Source organism: Papio anubis, chromosome 6 (assembly GCF_008728515.1).
Source record: "Papio anubis isolate 15944 chromosome 6, Panubis1.0, whole genome shotgun sequence".
Taxonomy (NCBI): Eukaryota; Metazoa; Chordata; class Mammalia; order Primates; family Cercopithecidae; genus Papio; species Papio anubis.
Window position 1 is genome coordinate 100,156,836 of NC_044981.1, and position 27,854 is coordinate 100,184,689.

General features: G+C 38.9%; 1 protein-coding gene across 15 annotated transcripts in view; it reads right to left on the minus strand.

Annotated features, from left to right (window-relative positions):
• The window catches only part of HACE1 (HECT domain and ankyrin repeat containing E3 ubiquitin protein ligase 1), a 128,931-nt gene that overhangs the window by 65,457 nt on the left and 35,620 nt on the right, over positions 1-27,854 (minus strand). For 13 of the 15 annotated variants that reach the window (XM_003897956.3, XM_009205747.3, XM_021937642.2 and 10 more), the window contains 4 exons: positions 13,326-13,408; positions 5,188-5,284; positions 4,913-5,014; positions 3,853-3,959 (listed from right to left, as the gene is read on the minus strand). In XM_003897956.3, coding sequence (XP_003898005.1) covers positions 3,853-3,959; positions 4,913-5,014; positions 5,188-5,284; positions 13,326-13,408 — 389 coding nt within the window. Of the gene's footprint in view, positions 1-3,852; positions 3,960-4,912; positions 5,015-5,187; positions 5,285-7,838; positions 7,970-13,325; positions 13,409-27,854 lie in introns of those variants that run through there. The other 2 variants (XM_017958166.2, XM_017958167.1) reach the window with 2 other exon arrangements.

The window sequence follows — 27,854 nt, forward strand, 5'->3', positions numbered from 1 at the left end:
TCACTGTGCCACCCAGGCTGGAGTGCAGTGGCTCAGTCTCGGCTCACTACAAGCTCCGCCTCCTGGGTTCACACCATTCTCCTGTCTCAGCCTCCCGAGTAGCTGGCACTACAGGCGCCCACCACCACGCCCGGCTAATTTTTTGTATTTTTAGTAGAGACAGGGTTTCACCATGTTACCCAAGATGGTCTCGACCTCCTGACCTCGTGATCTGCCCACCTCAGCCTCCCAAAGAGCTGGGACTACAGGCGTGAGCCACCGCACCCGGCCAAATTTAATTTTCTTCTGCAAAAGTACCACATACACAAATATTTGTTTTAAATATCTTAGGGAATACATCAAGAGTTATCTTACTTTAAGGTAAAATATATTTTCTTAAACCATGGAATCTGGTTATTATTAATTATAAATACAGTCTAACAATTTTGTATTACTTTACTCAACTGAAACTTCTTCTAAGATGAATCACTGGTGTAAAAAATATCATTTTCTCACTTTCCCACCAGTGAAGTATCCCTAAACTTCATATACCCTTCTCCAGTTGATCATAAAATGGTCATTTGTTTCAAAGCTGCCATGCCTCAATTTTAAAGTTTAAAAATTAATTTCCGGCCAGAGGCAGTGGCTCATGCCTGTAATCCCAGCACTTTGGGAGGCCAAGGCGGACGGATCACAAGATCACGAGATCGAGACCATCCTGGCTAACACGGTGAAACTCCGTCTCTACTAAAAATACAAAAAATTAGCCAGGTGTGGTGGCAGGCGCATGTAGTCCCAGCTACTTGGGAGGCTGAGGCAGGAGGATGACATGAACCCAGAAGGCGGGGCTCGCAGTGAGCCGAGATCATGCCACTTCACTCCAGCCTGGATGACAGAGCGAGACTTCATCTCAAAAAAAAAAAAAAACAGAAAGAAATTAATTTCCTAACTCAAACCTCTATCATTGTAAAATTCTTGCCTTTGGTTTATATGAGTATATTCTTATTCAGGGTCTTACTTAGCGTATAGTTATGATTTCTCTGTTCATTTCCACATCGTTAACTACCTTTACTTTCAATCATAAATACACAGAAAGATAAAATTTCATTTCAATATAAACATAACATTATGTGCAAACGCCTCAGTAAATGTTTATTATCTTTAGCAAATATTCCTGAAATCAGTTAGATAACAGGCTACCAATTTTTCCAAAAGTGTGCTGGATAACACCTGAGTTGTCAATAATTAACATATATTTGAATCAGTTATTTTCTTAAGGAAAACTTCTATTAAAACAAGGGTCAACATTACTTCACATAATGGGTTAAGAAACATAAAATGATTCACAAATAAATGAACACAAATGAGATACTCTACAAAAATACCATTAAACATAAATCAGCAGGGGGAAGCAATTTGTATTTGAAATCATCTTAAGAATTACCATTTAACAGTACAATAAATTCTAACTAATAACCAATACTCACTACCAATCCCAACAATGAGATATTTACAGGCCAAAAATGGCCATAAAAATAAGATTCTATAAAGCATTTGGAAGGCAGCACTGTAAGTGGTGAGACAGCACAGTGTAGCAGAGTAATTTTTTAAAAACTACTATTGTTTTGGCCATGGATTCCTTTTTCCTACCCTGTTTCTCCTGTCCCACTAACCACCCCTGTCATTTTTAGAAGCTAGATTAGAACCTAGATTCTGCTACTTACTACTGAGGATATATATCCAGGTTTATTTATTAGCTTGGCAAATCATTTAACTTCAATTTGTTTACACGTAAAGTGGAGATAACATCTAAATTACAAAGTTATTGTAAGGTTTAAGTGAAATAATATATTTGAATGTTCCTTAGCTTCGTACCTGCTTAATAAGTGATGAAGGTAAACTTAAAAACATAGACACATAAAAACATAAATGCTTTCTAATTACTGTGGAAGTATATACAATCTGACAAATATTTAAGTAGAAAAAACAAGTTTTCTAATGTAGGAAAACAGGTTAAATGGTATTATAGGGGTACTTAAAATAATAACTATCATCACCTCTACTATATACCGGACCCCTTACTTTGCATTTTACAGAATTATCTTATTTCACTCTCACAACTCATTAAGATATTTATTACCAGTTTCCAACAAAATGGAATAAAATCCAGTAAAATCCTGACTAGACTGTAATTTCAACATAGAGATCTTGTCTGTTTTATTCATGATCACCTCACAGATGGCCTAATGGATGGTAGGCCCTCAAAAATACGTATTTGGCTGGGTGCATTGGCTCACACCAGTAATCCCAGCACTTTGGGAGGCTGAGGCGAGCAGACTGCCTGAGCTCAGGAGTTCAAGACCAGCCTGGGCAACATGGTGAAACCCCATCTCTATTAAAAATACAAAAAATTAGCCGGGCGTGGTGGTGCGTGCCTGTAATCCCAGCTACTTGGGAGGCTGGGGCAGGAGAATTGCTTGAATCTGGGAGGCGGAGGTTGCAGTGAGCCAAGATTGTGCCACTGTACTTCAGCCTGGGCAACAGAGTGAGACTCTGTATAAAAAAATAATAATTATATATGTATGTGTGTGTGTATATATACATATATACATACACATATATATATGTGTATATATATATTCGATGGATGGGTGGATGTTGAAGGGAAAAGTTAGTTGCTAAGGTAACACAGTAAATGATGATGTCTGGATGTAAGTCTGAGTCTGGCTGACTCCAAGCCCATGCTTTTAGTTAGTATATCTGAATCTTATAAGGGTTCCATGAAATACACGGATTACTGGGAATAACTAAGTAAGAGCATTACGGAAAGCTAGAATTCAATGACTGTTATAGACAGAGTCTATGAGTAGTCTCAATGGTAGAAATAGAATAATTTTTAAAATGAATAAATGGTATATTGAGTAGAACTGCTGAAAAAAGACTAAATGGTTAAAAGAATATAAGAAGGTGATCTTGGAATCACGAAGTATAAGGAACCTAGCAAAGGGCCTTTTAAGTAAACAGTACAGAACGTGATTCTGATCTGAAATACATGAAAAGTCCCAAAGAAGACTGAAACAAATGGCTAGAATAATAAATTTAATAATACAGCTGATTTAAAGAAGTAGCATGGTGTTGGGTGGAAAAAATTTCAGTTGCAACTACAGAGATGGGAGAAGATCATGACCTGTCAATCTACTAGGAGTGGAAGTAATCAGTAAAATGAATAATATGAAGGGGAAAGCATCCAAATTAGAAAGGGGTCAAATCTGCAGGCTAAGAAATAATAAGGGAATAATCATTTCTCAGTGGCTGCTTATTCCTAATTGGGGTAGCCAGCCACATAGAAAGAAGTGTAGCTACAGAAAAACACTTCATATATAAATTCAAGTAATATAAGGCATTAACTCCATGAACTTAGTGATGAGCCATTAAAACCACAGGATCTTTTAGAAACAATAAAGAACTTAACTGAGGGGGACAGTTCAGAGAAAAAAACTTTATGAGGGGGTCATGAGAGTACACTGAAAGGTTAAACAGTAGCTTGTACCTACTTTTATTTTATTCATTAGTGGTCAAGATTCCTGAACTTTCTCGATTCTTCTTCATGTACATTTACTTACATGTCTAGGTAAGTAATCATTTCACAAAATTCTAGACACATATGCCCAAATTCACTCTCTTCAGAGAGACTAAAATCTCTTTAGCAATAGTTGATTACCCTGGTCCTTTCAAACAAAACAAACCAGAAGTCAGCAAATTTTTATAACATCGTTATCACTGACAAAAGGCATCCCACAGAATAAACTACTTAGGAGGTGAAGCCAACAGACACTGCTACCTATTGATTTCCTCTTATTGCGAAACACTTACCTAAGCAGTTTATGACCATTTGTTGTAGCAACTTCAGCAAGGCTTGTTAGAATCTTTAGGTACTGACTTTCACTTTGCTGAGACAAATGCTCCAGAACTTGCCGTAACTAAATTTTTTATAAATAAAAAAAATGTGATTACATGGTAATCCATTAAATCTTATTAAACAATTAAGTACTTATTAATTATCTTAAAGCCAATTAGTCTAAATCAAGTCCTTTAGTTATTCTGCCTTGCATACATTTAAAAGCTAATATAGAGATATAATGATACACAATAAAATCTTTGTTGAAAATCACCCAGTTACAAAACAATAGTAAATATAGATAGAATTTTAAAAACACCAAGTATAGTTTTGGAAATTTAATTCTAAACTTCTAAAATAAAAGAGAAATTTAGAGCAATTTTTCTGAGACTTAAAACTATCACAAACACATAGCTGAGTAAACTAGTGATTACCAATCATAATGATATTCCTCCACAGTCTTTTCCTCTTGCCATGGGAACATTTTTTTTTTTTTTTTTTTAAAGACACAGCATCACTGTATCGCCCAGGCTAGAGCGTAGTGGGCAGGGACATGATCTCGGCTCACTGCAGGCTCAACCTCCTAAGCTCAATCCCTCCTCCCAGCTCAGCCTCCCAAGCAGCTCGGACTACAGACGCATGCCACTACATTTAGCTAATTTTTGTAATTTTTTTTTTAAGAGACTGTGTCTTTGTTGCACAAGCTAGTCTCAAACTCATGGGCTCAAGCAATCCACCCACCTCAGCCTCCCAAAATGCTGGAATTACAGGCGTGATACCACACCCAGCCTATTCTAGTTATCTTAAGGAGAGACCAAAGACCCATAGGGCAGAAGATTTATATGGCCAAATATTAGCAAAAACTGTATTAATTATTATCTAACTCATACTTATCCTATAATGCAGATAAGCTAATTATTAAGATATTTGTGACAATAAGCAAAATTACTAAGCTAAGCACATTTGCAAAATGTCATATATGCTAAGCAGAAATAAAGTGTCTTCATTTACAAGCTACTAGCACAAATACATTACCATGTTTTCTCGGAGGTCTTCATTCTGTGTCATTTGAATAATAGTCTGAAAAAGCCTCGGGTGATACTGAATTAACACTTCACAAGTCTCTCCATATCCACCCTAAAAACAAGACTTAAAATTATCCAGGTTTAAAAACAGTCCCTTTTAAAGTTTATATTCTTCACACAATAAAAATCTTTGCACCTACCCTTTCATTGAAAAAAATTATAATTGTTACCACTCCAGTTTCTATTATAAAGATAAGGGGCTCAGAATATAAATTAAAAACATACCTGCACACATAAATCCAGAGGAGTTACTCCATTTTTATCTGGCAGATATTTGGCCCCTCGTAGTAGTAGAATCTGTGCTGTATCTCTCTGACCATGACTGTGTAGAAAGAGAAACAAGTTAAAAAGACAATCTTTTTAAAAGTCTTTCTCTACGAATTATGGATAGTCATTTATTATGAGTCAATAAAGACTAACAATTTTAAAAATTAAGACAAGAGGATGTGAAACACATGCTCACAATCAGAAAAACTTCTCTCAAAGTTAAGCCATGCTTTCACTATGTAGACCAGAAAGTGGCCTATTAAATTTTAGAATTGAATTTGTGTCACATTTCCTAAAATAGGCATAATATTTTGGGGATAAGTAACTACTACTGAGCCTTCTGCTTTATTTTTTTCTTACATTCACTTCCTAATCTCTCTCTCCACCTTAACTTGACCATTTGCAACTTTAGCCTCACCTTCTTCCTACTACACACATCCAAGTCTCTAAGCTTCTTAATCCAAAAGAACCTCAAGAGTCAAAACAAGAGTACATTTTATGGCACACTTGTAATATGTTGTCAAAAAAAAAAAAAATTAAAACAAAGGAAGGAGAAAAGTAAAACCAATGGAAGAGAATCTGGGGAAAAAGGGAACATGAAGTGGGGTTATTAGACAAAAATACTATCTAGCTTTTGACCTTCATTTTACCAACCCACTCAGTTTGGCTTCTGCAGATGGGTACTCAATCTGTCCTAGAATGAACTCTCCTATCCACATGCCTCATTCCCTGATTGCTCTCTCTTGTAGAAATAGAATTGGTAACTATCACTCCAGGGAAATTAATGTTAACGGCTGATTCTTCAGAAATGCCCAGGGCCAGGCATGGTGACTCACGCCTGTAATCCCAGCACTTTGGGAGGTCAGGGTAGGTGGATCACCTGAGGTCAGGAGTTCCAGACCAGCCTGGCCAACACGGTGAAACCCCGTCTCTATTAAAAATTCAAAATTAGCTGGGCGTGGTGGCAGGTGCCTGTAATCCCAGCTACTTGGGAGGCTAAGGCAGGAGAATCACTTGAACCCAGGAGGCGGAGATTGCAGTGAGCCAAGAATGCCCCACTGTACTCCAGCCTGGGTAACAAGAGCGAAACCCTGTCAAGAAAAGAAAGAAAAAAAAAGAAAAGGGAAGGGAGGGAGAGGAGGGGAGGGGAGGGGAAGGGAAGGGAAAAGGAAAAGAGAAAGAAAGGTCCAAATAAGTTGTACAGTTTGGAAGAGCATGAATCCAAAAAGTACTCTGTATATGAGAAAAACAAGTAATCAAAGCACAGGTGAAACTAGAACTCAGGCACCTGGGCTTCTAGACCAATAGTCTTTCCACAATAACATTACCTAAAGAGGCATGTGATTTCACAAAGAAAAACACTAAACAGATTTCTCAGAAACTTAAAATTCTCTTTCACAAAATGGCACTGTATGAAGAATAATTTATAGCCAATTGGAATTAAAGTGTTTTTAAAAAAAACTTAATAGTATCCTACTATGAATCTAGTGCCAGAAAACCCTGCAACAGTTATTATAGGTCTATCACTCTCTTGATACTTCATTATTACACTGATTATCTTCCTTAATACCAATAAGCCAGAACTTAAGAATAATATCTAATTTATTCTAGAAAAATCAAAAAAGTAAATCAGCAATCCCTTTGAAAGGAACAATAATCAGCTTTACCAGCATCAAGCAAGAAGTCTTCATCAAGCATCACTTGTCATTCAGCTCAAAGTGTTGGTCAAGATGTTATAAACAATAGCTAACGGTGATTAATGTTTAATTTACACTGTTCCTTTCTTTCACATACCTAAAAATAGAGGCCAAGTGAAAAGCAACTAACTTGAGCTTAATTTATTTAGGGATATAGTGATACTTTTGCTAGTAGCCAAGGTTCTGAGGAATCCATCTTATAAAACTGCTGAGTTCAATTTTAATGATATCTCTTTTACAGTTCTTTAACACCCATGTGTCCAATTTTTTCCAATTAAATTGTAAACTTCTTGACAGTAGACCTGTTCCATAGCACCAAGCATGGCAGTTGTCTTATAACATGTACTCGATACATTCAATGAATTGTATTATAGGCTTTAACTTCAGACACCGTTCATTTGACAAATAAGTATTAAAGACAACACCGCACTATAGAAAATAACAAGAGACCTGAAACACAATTTATTTAGGATACACTAGGTAACAAGCATTATGCTCAGTCCTCTGTCCAAAGTCTGACTTAGTGCTGACACTGTTACAAGCCTCCTTAAATTAAGCAAACAGGAGGCCATTAGCCTGAGACTGTCACTATACTTCTGAGTTCCTCTGTAACAAACTTCAGCTTAACTTGGGAGTATGTATTTTGCAACAAAGAGCGGTTTCAAGAAATTAGACAGCCAATTCTTCACACCATGACCAAATTAGGCAAATACATACATAAGGGTAGCCAGTCACGTGATTTCTCTACTTTGCTTCCATATTCAGCCTATAAAAGCTCATTACTTAGAAACTGCTGGGAAGAGCTCTCTCACCCGCTTCTGATTCTGAGTGCTGCCTGATTCATGAATCGTTTTTCATTTAAATAAACTTAAAACTTATTTTTTCTAAGATTTTTATTTTAACAGTATTCACCCAATTTTCAGATGAGAAAACCATGGCTCAAGAATATAATGGAGTTGCTCAAGATGAACAGTTACATGGCAGACCAGAATTTGAATCTGTATCAGTCTGACTCCAAAATCCTTCATCGATATCATGCTGCTCTAGCAAGATAAACAGAGATTGTCCTTTACGTTTTGTGACCTGTAAAAGTAAACAGTTTAGTCTCAAGACTCCCGTTCCAAGATGGCCGAATATGAACAGCTCCGGTCTGCAGCTCCCAGAGTGATCGACACAGAAGATAGGTGATTTCTGCATTTCCAAATGAGGTACCTGGTTGATCTCAATGGGACTGGTTGGACAGCAGGTGCAGCCCACGGAGGGTGAGCCGAAGCAGAGCGGGGCATCACCTCACCTGGGAAGCCCAAGGGGTCGGGGGATTTCCCTTTCCTAGCCAAGGGAAGCCGTGACAGACTACCTGGAAAAACGGGACACTCCTGCCAAAATACTGCACTTTTCCCAAGGTCTTAGCAAACAACACACTAGGAGATTCCGTCCCATGCCTGGCTCGGCGGGTCCCATGCCCACGGAGCCTTGCTCACTGCTAACGCAGCAGTCTGAGATTGACCTGCCAGGCTGCATGCAGCCTGGCAGGGGTAGGGGCATCCGCCATTACTGAGGCTTGAGTAGGTAAACAAAGCTACCAGGAAGCTCGAACTAGGTGGAGCCCACTGCAGCTCAGCAAGGCCTACTGCCTCTATAGACTCCACCTCTGTGGGCAGGGCATAGCTGAATAAAAGGCAGCAGACAACTTCTGCAGACTTAAATGTCGCTGTCTGACAGCTCGGAAGAGAGCAGTGGTTCTCCCAGCATGGTGTCTGAGTTCTGAGAATGGACAGACTGCCTCCTCAAGTGGGTCCCTGACCCCTGTGTAGCCTAACTGGGAGACACCTCCTAGTAGGGGCCGACAGACACCTCATACAGGCGGGTGCCCCTCTGCGACGAAGCTTCCAGAGGAAGGAACAGGCAGCGATATTTGCTATTCTGCAACCTCTGCTGGTGATACCCAGGCAAACAGGGTCTGGAATGGACCTCCAGCAAACTCCGACAGACCTGCAGCTGAGGGGTCTGACTGTCAGAAGGAAAACAAACAAACAGAAAGGAATAGTATCAACAACAACAAAAAGGACATCCACACCAAAACTTCATCTGTAGGTCACCAACATCAAAGACCAAAGGTAGACAAAACCACAAAGATGGGGAGAAACCCGAGCAGAAAAGCTGAAAATTCTAAAAACCAGAGTACCTCTTCTCCTCCAATGGATCGCAGCTCCTCGCCAGCAACGGAACAAAGATGGATGGAGAATGACTTTGACGAGCTGACAGAAGTAGGCTTCAGAAGGTTGGTAATAACTACTTCTCCAAGCTAAAGAAAGATGTTCTAACCCATCACAAGGAAACTAAAAACCTTGAAAAAAGGTTACATTAATGGCTAACTAGAATAAACAGTGTAGAGAAGACCTTAAATGACCTGATGGAGCTGAAAACCATGGCTGGAGAACTCTGTAACGTATGCACAAGCTTCAATAGCCAATTTGATCAAGTGTAAGAAAGGATATCAGTGAATGAAGACCAAATTAATGAAATAAAGCGAGAAGACAAGATTAGAGAAAAAAAAGAGTAAAAAGAAATGAACAAAACCTCCAAGAAATATGGGACTATGTGAAAAGACCAAATCTATGTCTGATTGTTGTACCTGAAAGTGGCGGGGAGAATGAAGCCAAATTGGAAAACACTCTTCAGGATATTATCCAGGAGAACTTCCCCAATCTAGCAAGACAGGCCAACATTCAAATTCAGGAAACACAGAGAACACCACAAAGATACTCCTCGAGAAGAGCAACCCCAAGACACATAATTGTCAGATTCACCAAGGCTGAAATGAAGGAAAAAATATTAAGGGCAGCCAGAGAGAAAGGTCGGGTTACCCACAAAGGCAAGTCCATCAGACTAACAGAGGATCTCTCAGCAGAAACCCTACAAGTCAGAAGAGAGTGGGAGCTAATATTCAACATTCTTAAAGAAAATAATTTTCAACTCAGAATTTCATATCAAGCCAAATTAAGCTTCATAAGTGGAGAAATAAAATCCTTTACAGACATGCAAATGCTGAGAGATTTTGTCACCACCAGACGTGCCTTACAAGAGCTCCTCCTGAAGGAAGCACTAAACATGGAAAGGAACAACCAGTACCAGCCATGGCAAAAACATGCCAAACTGTAAAGACCATCAATGCTATGAAAAAACTGCATCAATTAATAAGCAAAATAATCAGCTAACATAATGACAGGATCAAATTCACACAAAACAATATTAACCTTAAATGTAAATGGGCTAAATGCCCCAATTAAAAGACATACTGGCAAACTGGATAAAGGGTCAAGACACATCAGTGTGCTGTATTCAGGAGACCCATCTCACATGCAGAGACACACATAGGCTCAAAAAAGAGGGATGGAAGAAGATCTACCAAGCAAATGGAAAGCAAAAAAAAAAAAAAAAAGCAGGGGTTGCAATCCTGGATAAAACAGACTTTAAACCAACAAAGATCAAAAGAGACAAGGCCATTACATAATGGTAAAGGGATCAATTCAACAAGAAGAGCTAACTATCCTAAATATATAAGCATCCAATACAGGAGCACCCAGATTCATAAACCAAGTCCTTAGAGACATACAAAGAGACTTAGACTCCCACACAATAATAATGGGAGACTTAAACACCTCACTGTAAATAATAGACAGATCAACACAACAGAAGGCTAACAAGGATATCCAGGACTTTAACTCAGCTCTGCACCAAGCACACCTAATAGACATCTACAGAACTTTCCATTCCAAATCAACAGAATATACATTATTCTCAGCACCACATTGCACTTATTCTAAAATTGATCACATAATTGGAAGTAAAGCACTCCTCAGCAAACGTAAAAGAACAGAAATCACACACTGTCTCTCAGAGCACAGTGCAATCAAATTAGAACTCAGGATTAAGAAACTCACTCAAAACCGTACAACTATATGGAAACTGAACAGCCTGTTCCTGAATGACTACTGGGTAAATAACGAAATTAAGGCAGAAATAAAGATGTTCTTTGAAACCAATGAGAACAAAGACACAATGTACCAGAATCTCTGGGACACATTTAAAGCAACATGCAGAGGGAAATTTATAGCACTAAATGCCCACAAGAGAAAGCAGAAAGATCAAAAATCAACAACACCCTAACATTACAATTAAAAGATCTAGAGAAGCAACAGCAAACAAATTCAAAAGTTAGCAGAGGGCAAGAAATAACTAAGATCTGAGCAGAACTGAAGGAGACAGAGACACAGAAAAACAATGAATCCAGGAGCTGTTTTTAACAGAGCAACAAAATAGCTAGACTGCTAGCAAGACTAATAAAGAAGAGAGAGAAGAATCAAATAGACACAGCAAAAAAATGATAAAGGGGGTATCACCACCTATCCTACAGAAATACAAACTACCATCAGAGAATACTATAAACACCCCTACGCAAATAAACTAGAAAATCTAGAAGAAATGAATAAATTCCTGGACGCATATACCTTCCCAAGACTAAACCAGGAAGAAGCTGAATCTCTGAATACACCAATAACAGGCTCTGAAATTGAGGCAATAATTAATAGCCTACCAACCAAAAAAAGTCAGAATAGATGGATTCACAGCCGAATTCTACCAGAGGTACAAAGAGGAGCTGGTACCATTCCTCTGAATGGCTAGTACCATTCCTTCTGAAACTATTCCAATCAATAGAAAAAGAGGGAATCCTCCCTAACTCATTTTACGAAGCCAGCATTTTTTTTAAGATCACTTTGCTGAGGAAAGAAGAGACTGGAGGGAAACAACATAGGAATCAGGGAGACCAGTGTAGAGATTACTGAAGTACTCTAAGCAAAAGGTAACAACATTAAGGTGGTTTTGGTTGAGTTAGAAGTTGAGATTCCAAACATATTCTGAAGGTAGAATTTACTGAACTTACTAATAAATTCCAAGTTCACAAAGAGAGAGAGAGAAATAAAAAATAACCTAATTATTTCTAATTTAAACAACTGAGAGGATAAGGTTTCTATTGATTAAGATGAGGAAAAACTGGAGGAAAGGTTTGAGGAGGAAAATCTGAAGCTATATTTTGACATGTTAATATCTGAGATTCTGTGGTACTTCTAAGTGATGATGTTAATCAGGGAGATGGACATTCAAATCTGGAGCTTCAAAAAAAGGTCTGATCTAAAGATAACCCTTCAAGATAGGATATGATTACAGGGGATCAAATGATGGTATTATTCATAAATTCAGGACACTATGGAAGGAACTGGTTTTCTAGCCAAGCAACCAAATCATAAATATAATGTTAAGAAAGTGGCTGGAATCAGAAAGATCTGCAAGTCTAGAAACCCAAAAGCCCCTGAATTCTAATACAGGGTTGTTAAACAGATGATCTGAATCGGTCTCATCAAAGGAACATGAGAGACCCCAAAAAAGAAGCTAAACAAGAAAAAATGCAGGTCTTTCAACCTAAAACCAACTTCCAATAAAATGATATAAAACAGAAAAAAAGAAGAAGAGAGGAGCTTTCTGGAGAGCTCTATATCGGGATATAAAGGCCGAAATAAATATTACAATTCATAAAATTTAAATCAAAAAGAAGAATCACTATAGCGTTCTGTGAACTGATGCTAACTGCAAACTACATTTACATAATACATAATAGATAGGTGTGTATATATTTTTATATATGTGTGTGGGTGTGACAGCATGTGTATAATTATACTATTAGCTCCTTAGGGACTAGAGTTTATTACTGTTTTACACACCTACAACAATGCATGACACAGTGAGTGCTAACTAAACATTTGATGAATACATGAATGAATAAGTGAACGAAATGCACACGTCAAGAAAATGAACCAATACAGAAATACGAAAATAACTTAATGTATAACAACATCTAACAAGACTGACTCAAGATATTTTTTTGGTTATAGATACAGAGAAATAAAGACATGGCTTTGGATCAAGATATATTCCAACAGCTTATCCCATTGGAAATGACCTGGTTACAGAATACAGTAAACTATGGGAATTACCAGGTTACCAATTTGTCTTTTGTTAATAAGTACTTAGTCTAAAATTGAAGTAATCAAGCAAATCAAAAGCTCCCACATATAACATAAAAGCAATGGCAATTAAATATAACAGAAAATATTTTTCCTCATGCAGTTAAGTAATAGAAACATAACACTTCATCTTAAAAGAGAGATTATACTTAATCTTAAAAGAGAGCACAATATTTGTGGGAAAACGAGAGCTTTAGAAAATACACAGAAATATGTGTGTCTAGAAATAGAGTATACATACATCTGGAAATATATTTCTTTATATACATATATATACACGAGTATACACAGCATCTGGAAATATAAAATATCATACCTGCAAGCAAAGTACAATGGAGTTGCTCCTGATACATTTGGCCTGTTAATATCAGCACCACTGTCTAGCAAGCATTGCACTGTCTGAGGGGGAAAAAAAATAATTAAAAGTAAAGCCAGAGGAATGAAACAAAAGACAATTACCACAATTTTAGTCCATATAAGGAAAGTTCTTTCCACAGCTTGAAGCTTTACATAGGAACTGATTGGACATGTGACAATTCCTACGGCTGAGCAAATTCAACTTTTTGTAAGCTCTAAGTTTCTCAGGCACAACACAATACATGTGGAATTCTCAATGTAATAGAAACTGTGCTAATCTGGAAGTCTTTAGAGCAGCACTGTATCAAAAGTAGTCAGTAGTCACATATGGCTACCAAGTACTTGAAATGTGGCTAGTACAGCTAAGAAACTAAAATTTTAATTGTATTTAATTATAGCTCATTTGAATCTAAATAGTCACATGTGGCTAGTGAATTGGACCCTACTGCTTTAGACATTTAAATTTAAATTGCTTTAAATACCAGAATTCTTCACCTCTAAAAAAATAAGTACCAGAGTAAAACTTTCCCAAAGTCAAGAGAATAATTATTAAAATACAAAATTTTAAAAAGCTAAGAAACCCTTTTGCTATTAACAGTAGCATATACAGTCTCAATTTCACTGATTGCCATTAATACATACTTAGTCCCCTAAGTTCTACTCCTCCAATCATTTGACTCATACTAAAAGAGTACGCTAATATAAAAATCTTAAAAATACATATCTGTTGATTAAGGACAGGATAGGGCCCAGTTGAAAACCTTTTTAAAAAAAAACTTATATGGTTTTATTCCTAAAATTCTAATTTGAGTTTTTCCTGCAAAAAGGAAGAAAATGTAAAAACATAAAACATGAGGCAATAGGTGGCTTGAGGCCAGTAGTTTGAGACCAGTTTATTCTATATAGTGAGACCCCATTTTTACAAAAACATTAAAAAATGGGCTAGTCATGGTAGCATATCATAGTAGTAGGCCTAGCTACTCAGGAGGCTGAGGCGGGAGGATCGTTTGAGCCCAGGAGCTCAAGGCTACTATGAACTATATTACACCACTGCACTCCAGCCTGGACAACAGAGCAGGGCCCCTTAATAAAATAGTTTGAAATTAGACATTTATTACTTCTGGATTGAACATATCTGTTCATCTTTTTTGCTGCTTTTAAACAAAGCACAATGTCCGTAAAACAATAAAACTAAACACCTAAAGGAAGAAGAACAAGAAAGAAAACAACAGCATACTGGATGAGTCAGTAAGTTTTGGAAATACAGCAAGCAAATGGAGAAATAGTAACTCACTTAGCAGATCAAAGAAAGCTGAAGTCTAACTGCCCACAAATGGAGATTCCAACAATAAGCAACTAAATTCTTCCTCCAGAACACACACATTAAGAAAAAAAAAAAAAAGGAATAGAGGAAATTGGAAGTACCAGGTACCTTGGAACATAGGAATGGTTATGTAGAGCTAAAAATAGGAGGAATAGTTGAAAGACAATAAAAGAAACAGACTCTCCCTTAGGACCTTTCTTCCTATCCCATCCAGTTAGTTACTAGCCCTCTTTAAATTGTCTCAGAAGATGGGAAGTTTACTCTCTGCACAAAGTGAACAGAGAGTCTCTGGAATGGGAGCCAAGAAACACAGGTGGAGCAAAGATGAGGAGCCATCGTGAAAACAACAAATTAAGTGAAAACCTCCAGCCTCCACGTTCCAACTAGGCTCCCAGAAATCCAGCAGGCAGGCTTAAAAACCTCAGGTAGAAGGAATTAAAAGCTTCCTCTCAATACTGGCATCAGAAAAGAATCTTACAGATACTGGCATTAGACAGTCCCCAGTGAAACAGCTCAGTTCAGCCAGACACAGTGGCTCATGCCTGTAATTCTAAGACTTTGGAAAACCAAGGTGGAAAGATCATTTGAGGCCAGGAGTTCAAGACCAGCCTGGGCAATTTAGAGAGATCCCATTTCCACAACAAAATTTTAAAATTAGCCAAGCATGGTGCTGCATGCAAGACACTATCTGTAAAGCAAGACCCTATGTCTAAAAAGAAATAAAAATTAAAAATAAAGAAGCAGCCCAATTCGGAACAATGGGTCTATAGCAGTCGTCCCCAACCAAGGTTAAAATTTCCCTCTGGAAACATGAGGCAACTTTTTTATTTTTATGACCGCAGAAGGGAAACTGCTATTGGCAGCTAGTGGGTAGAGGTCAGGGATGCAGCTAAAAATCCTAAAACGCAGATGACAGCCCCCACAACAAAGAATTATCAGATCCAAAATACCAATAGTGTTGAGACTGAGAAACCTTGGTATACAGTCAAACCAAGTAGTCAACAAACTCAACTCATGTACACAACGTTTCCAGTCAACATTTGAGTGCCTCACCATTATACACGAATGAACAGACAATATTTAAAATACAACTGAAGCAGGCCTCTAACCTGAAAAACAAAAATTACAACAAACCAAAAAATGGAACTCAGAATAACAAAGACAGTAAAGGGAACCAAAGAAAACAATAGAAATTAGAAAAGTAACTGACAACCTCAAACAGAAAAGTAATTATGCCATGGAATGAGAAAAGGAAGTTGGGTAGAAAATATTCAGGGAATGAGAAATCAAAAATACAATGCAATAAGTAAAAATTCAACAGAAGTTTAAAAAGAAAATGTTCAGGAATTCTACAAAGTAGAATAAAAAGACAAAATAGAAAATAGGAAAGATGAGAAAATTTGTGAATCAATCAAGGGAGACATACTGCAGAAAATGAGAATAAAGAAAAAAAAGGGGGTGAGGGATCAAAGGGGAATAACCAAGAAATAATATAAAAAAGGTTCCCAGAACTGAAAGACATCAGGTACCAGGTTTAAAAGGCTCAACAAATGTCTAGTCTATCAAATTAAAAGACCTTCAGGCCGGGCGCGGTGGCTCAAGCCTGTAATCCCAGCACTTTGGGAGGCCGAGGCGGGCGGATCACGAGGTCAGGAGATCGAGACCATCCTGGCTAACACAGTGAAACCCCGTCTCTACTAAAAATACAAAAAAAAACTTAGCCGGGCGAGGTGGCAGGCGCCTGTAGTCCCAGCTACTCGGGAGGCTGAGGCAGGAGAATGGCGTGAACCCGGGAGGTGGAGCTTGCAGTGAGCTGAGATCCGGCCACTGCACTCCAGCCTGGGTGACAGAGCGAGACTCCGTCTCAAAAAAAAAAAAAAAAAAAAGACCTTCAACAAGGCATGTCAAAGTGAAATTTCATGATAACATCAGGGATAGAAGATTCCAGAGATGAACAAAAATCATGTGGGCATTAAATTTCTCAACAGCAACACAGAAATCTAAAATGTAAAAAGCCTTCAAAATTGTAAGATATATTACTCTATATGCAGAATTCTACAGCCAACTACACTATTATTCAAACAGATGCTTATAAATAAAAACGTTTAACTTTTATTTTTTAAATTACCTTCAATGCACCTTTTCTCAAGAAGCTACTGAAGTATATCCTCCTCCAAAGAAAGAGAATAAACCAAAATAGAAGACATGGAATCTAGAATATGGAGCTCAAACATGGGAGAGACACTAAGATTATTTCTAGGTTTAGAGGGTGATATGGTTTGGATTTGTGTCCCTGCCAAAATCTCCCGTTGAATTGGAGGAAGGGACCTGGTGAGAGGTGACTGGAGCATGGGGACAGATTTCCCCCTTGCTGCTCTCATGAGATCTCATGGTTTAAAAGTGTGTGGTACATCCCCCCTCACACTCTTTCTCTCTCTCTCCTGCCACCATGTGAAGAAGGTGCTTGCTTCCCCCTCTGCCTTCCACCATGATTGTAAGTTTCGTGAGGTCTCATAGTCATGCTTCCTGTTAAGCCAGCAGAACTCTGAGTCAATTAAATGTCTTTTCTTCACAAATTACTCAGTCTCTAGTAGTTCTTTATAGCAGTGTGAAAAACTGACTAATATAGAAAATTGGTACCAGGAGTGGGACACTCCTATAAAGACACTTGAAAATGTGGAATCGACTTTGGAACTGGGTAAGGGGCAGAGGTTGGAACAGTTTGGAGGGCTCTGAAGAAAACAGTAAGATGTGGGAAAGTTTGGAACTTCCTAGAGACTTGTTGAATGGTTTTGATCAAACTGCTGATAGTGATACGGACAATGACGTCCAGGCTGAGGTGATCTCAGACAGAGATAAGGAACTTATGGGCAACTGGAGTAAAGGTCACTCTTGCTATGCTTTAGCAAAAAGGGAGTGGAAGCATTTTGCCCCTGCCCTAGAGATCTGTGAAACTTTAAACTTGAGACAGATGAATTAGGGTATCTGGTGGAAGAAATTTCCCCCTTTTTTTTTTTTGAGACGAAGTCTCACTCTGTCTCCCAGGCTGGAGTGTAATGGCATGATCTCGGCTCACTGCAACCTCTCAGGTTCCAGCAATTCTCCCGCCTCCCAAGTAGCTGGGATTATAGGTGTGCACCACCACGCCCCACTAATTTTTTCTGTTTTTAGTAGAGATGGGGTCTCACCCTGTTGGACAGGCTGGTCTTGAAGACCTCACCTCAAGTGATCCACCTACCTTGGCCTCCTAAAGTGCTGGGATTACAGGTGTGACTCAGCATGCCCAGACTCTGGTGGAAGAAATTTCTAACCAGCAAAGCATTCAAGATGTGACCTAGCTTATTCTGAAAGCATTCACTTATACACATTCACAAAGAGATGGTTTGAAATTGGAATATGTTTAAAAGGGAAACAGAAGGCCAGGCACTGTGGCTCACGCCTGTAATCCCAGCACTTTGGGAGACCGAGGTGGGCGGATCACCTGAAGTCAGGAGTTTGAGACCCGCTTGGCCAACATGGTGAAACCCCATCTCTACTCTAAATACAAAAATCAGCCAGACATGGTGGCAGGTTCCTGTAATCCCAGCTACTCAGGAGGCTGAAGCAGGAGAATTGCTTGAACCCAGGAGGCAGAGATTGCAGTGAGCCAAGATCACCACATTGCACTCCAGCCTGGGCAACAAGAGCAAAACACAACTCAAAAAAAAAAAAAAAAAAAAAAAAGACCATAAAGGTTTGGAAAATGTGCAGCCTGACCAGGCAGTAGAAAAGAAAAACTCATTTTCTGGGGAGAAATTCAAGCCAGGTGCAGAAGTGTACATAAGTAACAAGGAGTTGAAAGTTAATAACCAAGACAACAGGAAAAACATCTCCAGGGCATGTCACAGACCTTCACTGCAGCCCCACACATCAGAGGCCTGGAGGCCTAGGAGGGAAAAATGGCTTCACAGGCCAGACCCAGGGCCCCACTGCTCTGTGCAGCTTCGGGACTTAGTGCTCTGCATCCTAAATGCTCCAGTGCCAGCTCCAGCCATGGCTAAAGGGGGCCAAGGTACAGTTCAGGTCACTGCTTTAGAGGGTGCAAGCCCAAGCCTTAAAGCTTCCATGTGGTGTTGGGCCTGCAGGTGTGCACAGAAGGCAAGAGACGATGTTTTGGAACCTCTGCCTAGATTTCACAGGATGTATGGAAATGCCGGGCTGTCCAGGCAAAAGTCTGCTACAGGAGTAGAGCCCTCATGGAGAACCTCTACTAGGGCAGTGCAGACGGGAAATGTGGAGTTAGAACCCCTCACACTGAGTCCCCACCGGAGCACTGCCTAGTAGAGCTGTGAGAAGAGGGCCACCACCCTCCAGACCCAAGAATAGAAGACCCACTGACAGCTTGCACTGTGCACCTGAAAAAGCCTCAGGTACTCAACGTCAGCCTGTGAAAGAAATCTAGGGGGCTGTACCCTGCTGAGTCACAGGGGCGGAGCTACCCAAGGCCTCAGGATCCCAACCCATGCATCAGTGTGCCCCAGATATGAGACACGGAATCAAAGGAAATTATTTTGGAGCTTTAACAACAGCCCTGCTAGGTTTCACACTTGCATGGGGCCTATAGCCTCTGTGTTTTGGCCAATTTCTCCCACTTGGAGCATTCACTCAATGCCTGTACCCTCACTGTATCTTGGAAGTAACTAATTTGTTTTTGATTTTACAGGCTTATAGGCAGAAGGGACTTATCTGTCTCAGATGAGACTTTGAACTGTGGACTTCTGACTTAATGCTGAAATGAGTTAAGACTGGAGGACTGTTGAGAAGGGAAATTGTATTTTCCAACGTGAGAAGAACATGAGATTTGGGAGGGGTTAGGGGTGGAATGATATGGTTTGGATTTGTGTCCCCGCTAAATCTCATGTCAAACTGGAAGAGGGGCCTGGTGGGAGGTGACTGGATCATGGGGGCGGATTTCTCCCTTGCTGCTCTTGTGATAGTGAATGAGTTCTCACAAGATCTGTAGGTTTAAAAGTGTGTGGCACGCCCCCCTCACACTCTCTCTCTCCTGCTGCCATGTGAAGAAGCTGCCTGATTCCCCTTCATCTTCCACCATGATTGTAAGTTTCCTGAGGCCTTCCAGTCATGCTTCCTGTTAAGCCTGCAGAACTGTGAGTCAATTAAAACTCTTTTCTTCTTCAATTACCCAGACTCAGGTACTTCTTTATATCAGGTGAAAATGAACTAATATATGGAGGGGAAAAAAAGATGTTACTGACAAACTATCTAATGAATCTGTCTTTGTAGAAGAGAGTATGAAGAGATATTTTATAGGAGCATATAGATGAAGAAATGCTGATCCATACAAAGAAAATTGAGCAAAGCCAATTATTCAAGAAAAACAGTCATCCTCAAAAAAGAACGTTATTACAGTATTACTGACTGAGCAGTAAATAATACTTTAACTATATATAACCAATATTGTCTAATCAAAACTTATAAATCATTTACCATAACAAGAAATGATTAAATAATATCTAAAGTCATAAACTAAGAAAGAGTCACGGAAGCTTATCATTTGGAAATATGTACTAAAGGAAAAGTTTAAAAAGTTGAAAATTGTTGCCTCTGGTGATCATGACTTGACAAAGAGGAAGGGTGGTTCAAAGGACTAGCATCCTTATTAGAAGACTTTAATACTAATAAAATATTTTTAAGACATAGTATTCACATGTCTATTTAAATTTACTTCTATCTCAACATTAATTCTATAATCTATGTAATAAAGTTATATAAAACTACATTATTATCTATGTAATTCCTCTAAACTGAAAACGAGTAGTCAAGTATAGCTTATAAATATAAGAAAAACAAGTATTTCGGTCACTATTTTATAAGAGGACTATGTGGGCCTTCTAATCATGGCTTTCCTCTGATCATTGACCTAGAAGCGGTGTCTGTAAGGTCCCAAAATAGAAGTAAGATGGAGAGTAGCAACAGTGTTCCCTACTGTTATAGAAATTATAGAAAATAAGCCTGCCAACTAAAAAAAACCCCAGGACCAGAAGAATTCACAGCTGAATTCCACCAGATATACAAAGAAAAGCTGCTACCATTCCCATTCAAACTATTCCAAAAAATTGAGAAGGGACTACTCCCTAACTCATCCTATGAAGTCAGCATTATCCTGATACCAAAACCTGGCAGACATACAACAAAAAAAAGAAAATGTCAGACCAATAGCCTTGATGAAACTGATGCAAAAATCCCTAACAAAAACACTGGCAAGCAGAATCCAGCAGCACATCAAAAAGCTTAAACACCATAATCAAGTAGGCTTCAACCCAAGGATGCAAGGTTGGTTCAACATACACAAATCAATAAATGTGATTCAGCACATAAGCAGAAATAAAGACAAAAACCACGTATCTCAACAGATGCAGAAAAGGCTTTTGATAAAATTTAACATCCATTTGTGTTTTTTTTTTTTTTAAACTTTCAATAAACTAGGTATTTAAGGAACATAGCTCAAAATAACACGAACCATCTATGACAAACTCACAGCCAGTGTCATAATTAATGGGCAAAAGCTGGAAGCATTACCTTGAAAACCAACATAAGACAAGGATGCTGTCTCTCACCACTCCTATTCAATGTAGTATTGGAAGTTCTGGCCAGGGCAATCAGCAAGAGAAAAAAACAAAAGGCCAAACAAATAGGAAGAAAAGAAGTCAAACTATCCCTGTTTGCAGATGACATAACACTAGATTTAAAAAACCCCACAGTCTCAGCCCAAAAGCTACTTAGGCCAATTAACAACCTCAACAAAGCCTCAGAACACAAAATCAATGTGGAAAAATCACTAGCATTCCTATACACTAAGAGTCAAGCTGAGGGCAAGTCAGGAATGAACTCCCATTCACAACTGCCACAAAAAGAATAAAATAACTAGGAATACAACTGACTAGGGAGATGAAAGATCTCTACAAGGAGAACTACAAACCACTGATCAGAGATGATACAAACAAATGGAAAAACATCCCAGGCTCACGGACAGGAAGAATCATTATCAGTAAAATGGCTGTACTGCCCAAAGCAATTTATATAGATTCAATGCTATTCCTATTAAACCACAATTGATGTACTTCACAGAACTAGAGAAAACTATTTTAAAATTCATATGAAACCAAAAAAGAGCCCAAATAGACAAGGCAATCCTAAGCAGAAAGAAAAGTTGGAGGCATCACACTACCCAACTTTAAACTATACTACAAGGATATATAGTGAGCAAAACAGCATGGTACTGGTACAAAAACAGACACATAAACCAATGAAACAGAACAGAAAACCCACAAATAAGACCGCACCCTGACAACTATCTGATCTTCCACTAAACCTGACAAAAACAAGCAATGGGGAAAGGAATTCCCTATTCAATAAATGGTGTTGGAATAACTGGTTAGCTATAGTTAAACAACTGAAACTGAACCCCTTCCTTACATCATACACAAAAATTAACTCAAGATGGATTAAAGACTTAAATGTAAAACCCAGGCCAGGTACAGTGGCTCACGCCTATAATCCCAGCACTTTGGAAAGCAGAGGCAGGTAGATCATGAAGTCAAAAGTTCGAGACCAGCCTGATCAACATGGTGAAACCCCGTCTCTACTAACAGTACAAAAATTAGCCAGGCGTGGTGGCACGCACCTGTAATCCCAGCTACTCAGGAGGCTGGGGCAGAAGAATCACTTGAATCCGGGAGGTGGAGGTTGCAGTGAGCCGAGATCGTGCCACTGCACTCCAGTCTAGGCAACAGAGCGAGACTCTGTCTCAAAAAAAAAAAAAAAGCAAAACTCAAAACCATAAAACCCTGGAAAACAATGTAGGCAATACCATTCAGGACTTAGGCATGGGCAAAGATTTCCTGACAAAGATGCCAAAAGCAATTGGAACAAAAGCAAAAACTGAAAAGTTGGGATCTAATTAAACTAAAGAGTTTCTGCATAGCGAAGAAAACTATCATCAGAATAAACAGAAAACCTATAGAACAAGAGAAAATTTCTGCAAACTATGCATCTGACAAAAGTCTAATATCCAGCATCCACAAGGAATTTAAATTTACAAAAAACAACAACCCCATTAAAAAGTGGGCAAAGGACATGAACAAACACTTCTCAAAAGAAGACATATATGTGGCCAAAAATCACATGAAAGAAAAGCTCAACGTCACGGATTAGAGAAACGCAAATCAAAACCACAATGAGATACCATCTCACACCAGTAAGAATGGGTATTATTAAAAAGTCAAAAAACGGCTGAGCGTGGTGGCTCACGCCTGTAATCCCAGCACTTTGGGAGGCCGAGGCCGGCGGATCACGAGGTCAGGAGATCGAGACCATCCCAGCTAACACGGTGAAACCCCATCTCTACCAAAACATACAAAAAAATTAGCCGGGCATGGTGGTGGGCACCTGTAGTCCCAGCTAATTGGGAGGCTGAGACAGGAGAATGGCGTGAACCCGGGAGGCGGAGCTTGCAGTGAGCCAAGATGGCACCACTGCACTCCAGCCTGGGGGACAGAGCGAGACTCCATCTCAAAAAAAAAAAAAAAAGTCAAAAAACAACAGATGCTGGCAAGGTTGTAGAGAAAAAGGAAGGCTTATACACTGTTGGTGGGAGTAAATTACTTCAGCCATTGTAGAGGACAGTGTGGTGATTCCTCAAAGACCTAAGGACAGAAATACCGTTTGACCCAGCAATCCCATTACTAGGTATAAACCCAAAAGAAATATAAATCATTCTTTTATAAAGACATATGCACACATTTGTTCACTGCTGCACTATTCACAATAGCAAAGACATGGAATCAACCTAAATGCCCACTGATGGTAGACTGGATCAAGAAAATGAGGTACACATATACCATAGAATACTATGCAGCCATAAAAAAAAGAATGTGACAATGTCCTTTTCAGGGACATGAATGGAGCTGCAGGTCATTATCTTTCGCAAACTAACACAGGAACAGAAAACCAAATACCGTATGTTCTCTCTAATAAGTGGAAGCTCAATGATGAGAACACATGGATATAGAGGGGAACAATATACACTGAGGCCTTTCAAAGGGGTAGAGGGTGGGAGGAGGGAAAGGATGAGGCAAAATAACTAATGTATACTAGGCTTAATACCTACGTGATGAAATAATCTCTACAACAAAGCCCCATGACACAACTTTGCCTATGTATCAAACCTGTACTTGTACCCCTGAACTTAAAAGTTAAAAAAAACAAAAAAAGAAATTATAGAAAATAAGTCTTCAACTCTCAACTGGCTCAGAAGAGATGAAAGCCAATACACTGAAAATATATATCAATACGCAATTAAAACCTAGCAATCCAGAAACTGTAATAAAGGAATTTTAACAAAATATACTATACATTTATATAAATTATAATGTTAAAAACTATGTAATGATATAATGTAAATAACACTAATATGTACCCAGTGTGCTAATAAGCATTTATCATTTCATTTAATGCATCTTGTGAGAAAGGTGATATTCTCTTCACTTTTATAAGCACAAAACTGAGTGTCAAAGAGGTCATGTAATCTGTACTCCAACACACAAACAGTGAAGCAGGGATTCAAACCCAAGTCCATGTTCATAATCACTACTCCACTGATCAAAACATAGGCATTATAATTCTTCTGAATTCAGATTACTAAATAGTATTATGCCTAATCTGACATATCTTCATAAACTACATTAATCATAGATAATCTAGTAACTCCCTACTAAATAACTATTACAGAATAAAGCTTAAGTACCTAGACAGCTACTTGTGTATGGTTTTAAAGTAATGCTATTTTTATGCCTGTAATCACAAGGCTTTGGGAGGCCAAAGTGGGAGGACTGCTTGAGGCCAGGAGTTCAAGACCAATCTGGGCAACATAGTGAGACCACCATCTCTAAAAAAGAAAGTTATAAATTTTTTAAAAAATTATCCAGGCGTGGGCCACGCATGGTGGCTCACGCCTGTAATCCCAGCAGTTTGGGAGGCTGAGGCGGGCGGATCACAAGGTCAGGAGATCAATACCATCCTGGCTAACATGGTGAAACCCCGTCTCTACTAAAAAAAAATACAAAATTTATCCAGGTGTGGTGGCAGGCGCCTCTAGTCCCAGCTACTCGGGAGGCTGAGCCAGGAGAATGGCGTGAACACAGGAGGCAGAGCTTGAAGTGAGCTGAGACCGCACCACTGCACTCCAGCCTGTCTCAAAAAAAAAAAAAAAAAAATTAGCCAGGTGTGGTGGTGTGTGCTTGTAGCCCTAGCTATCTGGGAGGCTGAGGCAGAAGAATCACTTGAGCCCAGGAGCTCAAGGTTACAGTGAGCTATCATCGCACCACTACACTCCATCCAGTTCAACAGAGTGAAACCCTATCTCTAAATAAATACAAAATAAAAAAGTAGGCCGAGCGTGGTGGCTCACACCTGTAATCCTAGCACTTTGGGAAGCTGAGGCAGTCGGATCACTTGAGGTCGGAAGTTCAAGACCAGCCTGGCCAACATGGTGAAACCTTGTCTCTACTAAAAACACAAAAATTAGCCTGGCGTGATGGTGCATATCTGTAATCCCAGCTACTTAGGAGGCTGAGGCAGAAGAATTGCTTGAACCCAGGAGGCAGAGGTTGCAATGAGCAGAGATCGCATCACTGCACTCCAGCCTGTACTCTGTCTCCAAAAAAAAAAAGTAATGGTATTTTTAACCATATATTTTTTATAGTGCTTCTGTATTTCTATTTATACTGTAGAGCTTACAGTATAAAAACAATTTAGCCATTAGACTAACATATTCCTCTACTGTTCTCAACAAACTGGTGAGATAAATTCGAAGCAAGTCTTAGAAAAAAAGCGTGATTTACAATATAAACCTTGTATGTGGTTGGTGAAAAAAGTAATTGTGGTTCTTGCCATGACTTTTAATATATCCTACAAAGACATTAATTTTTTTTAAGAGAGAGAAACACTTGATTAAAATATTGGAGGCTGGGCGCGATGATTCACACCTACAATCCTAGCACTTTGGGAGGCCAGGTGGACCACCTGAGGTCAGGAGTTCAAGACCAGCCTGGCCAACATAGTGAAACACCGTTGCTATCAAAAATACAAAAATTAGCTGGGCATGGTGGCGGGTGCCTGTGATCCCAGCTACTTCAGAGGCTGACGCAGGAGAATCGCTTGAACCCGGGAGGCAGAGGTTGCAGTGAGCCAAGATCATGCCATTGCTCCAGCCTAGGCAACAGAGAGAGACTCTGTCTCAAAAAAAAAAAAATAAAACAAATTGGAAGTTACTTGTTCCAGTATTTTATTTTCCATTCATAAATCTTTCTACTTTTCTATTTTTTTAAAAAAAAGCCCAATTAAGATCCTCAAAATATGCAACTATTAAAAGAAACCTATTTTTAGTAAAGTTTTCAATAGCTGCACTTGCAGATAAAATGTTCCTCCAATCCCCCAATAAAAAATAAAAATCAAAAAACAGAAAAACCTACTTCCCTTAGAATAAGGATAAAAATGTATAAAGGAATTTGAAAGAATAAAAAATTGCCTTGCCGGGCGCGGTGGCTCAAGCCTGTAATCCCAGCACTTTGGGAGGCTGAGACGGGCGGATCACGAGGTCAGGAGATCGAGACCATCCTGGCCAACACGGTGAAACCCCGTCTCTACTACAAAATACAAAAAAACTAGCCGGGCGAGGTGGCGGGCATCTGTAATCCCAGCTACTCGGGAGGCTGAGGCAGGAGAAGGGCGTGAACTCGTGAGGCGGAGCTTGCAGTGAGCTGAGATCCGGCCGCTGCACTCCAGCCTGGGCGACAGAGTGAGACTCCGTCTCAAAAAAAAAAAAAAAAATTGCCTTGCAGCACTGAAATGAGTGCAAAGTCATCTATCTTTGTGACTTAACAAAAAAAAAGATGTTTGCTTGCTGTTTTCTTTTTGAAAAAGCTCTAAACAGGAAGGGAAAGGAAAATGCAAAATTCAGTCAATTATTGATTAAATGGCATAATAAGAAAAGCTGCTAGAAAGTCACAGACAATCTGAATCACAGTTTTAAAAAACTCTCCAGTCATTTCTCTGAGGACAGCAAGTAAAGATAATTCAAGTACAGAAGGAACTTAAAATGTACTCACCTCAACAATTAGCAGACTGCACAGTGATGAGTAGTAAGGAGAATAAGGAAGGTCTAATTAGTGTCAGGCGAGGGGACAGAGGCTGTTAACACTTATCTAACCCATCCTATTACTATTCTGGCTGTTTCTACTGAGACTTGTTTGGAGGGTGAGCCCTCCTGAGTCTCTTACTACTCCTTAATTGGACATACACTAGTGTGCAAAATGGATTCTCATTCTCAAATAATCCAGAGAAACAATATTTCAGTGGTAAAGCAAAAGGTCTAACCACAATAACAAATTATTTTCTTGTTGACAACACACACATACGATATTGAGATATCATGAATGACAAATAGGTATATAGAACTGTAATGAGGTATTTATTGCCTGGTCTTAACAACTGGAATAGTTTCAAGACTCCACATACACTCTTTCAAAGTGCTACAAGATAATCAATGTTTTCAACTATGTGAAAACTGTTCATGTGTGCCCAAAGGTTAAAACTTAGGTAGAAGAAAATGTACTCTGAGCATTTATTAAGTTAAAATAAATACATAAAAGTTCTTGAAGAAACAACACTACCTGAGAGTTTTAAATTGTATCAAAGCATAAGGCACAACATAATTCAAGAGAATAAATTCTAGATTAAACTTTTAAAATCCCTAAGGATTCTCAAAAGGAGATATTTTCAGCAATAGATACAAATGGATACAACCTCTTGTAAGAATCAGCACTATCAATATATACTCCACTTAAAGATATAAAAGGAAAAAAGTGACATTTAGAAATGCAAAGAAAATGGCAGAATATATTGATCAAAATGATACTGCATTTGAGTGGTTTTGAGGCAGAAGAATAGGGTCTGGAGGCAGGGAACCTAAGGCCATTTCACCTTGACTTTCCAGAAATAAATTGAAAGGAAAACTCTAACTTTCCACGCTTAAGTAACAAAAGGACCAGAGACTACTCCCCTTTTTCAAACCCCCACCTCTTTTGCGAGGCAGATGGGAAATTG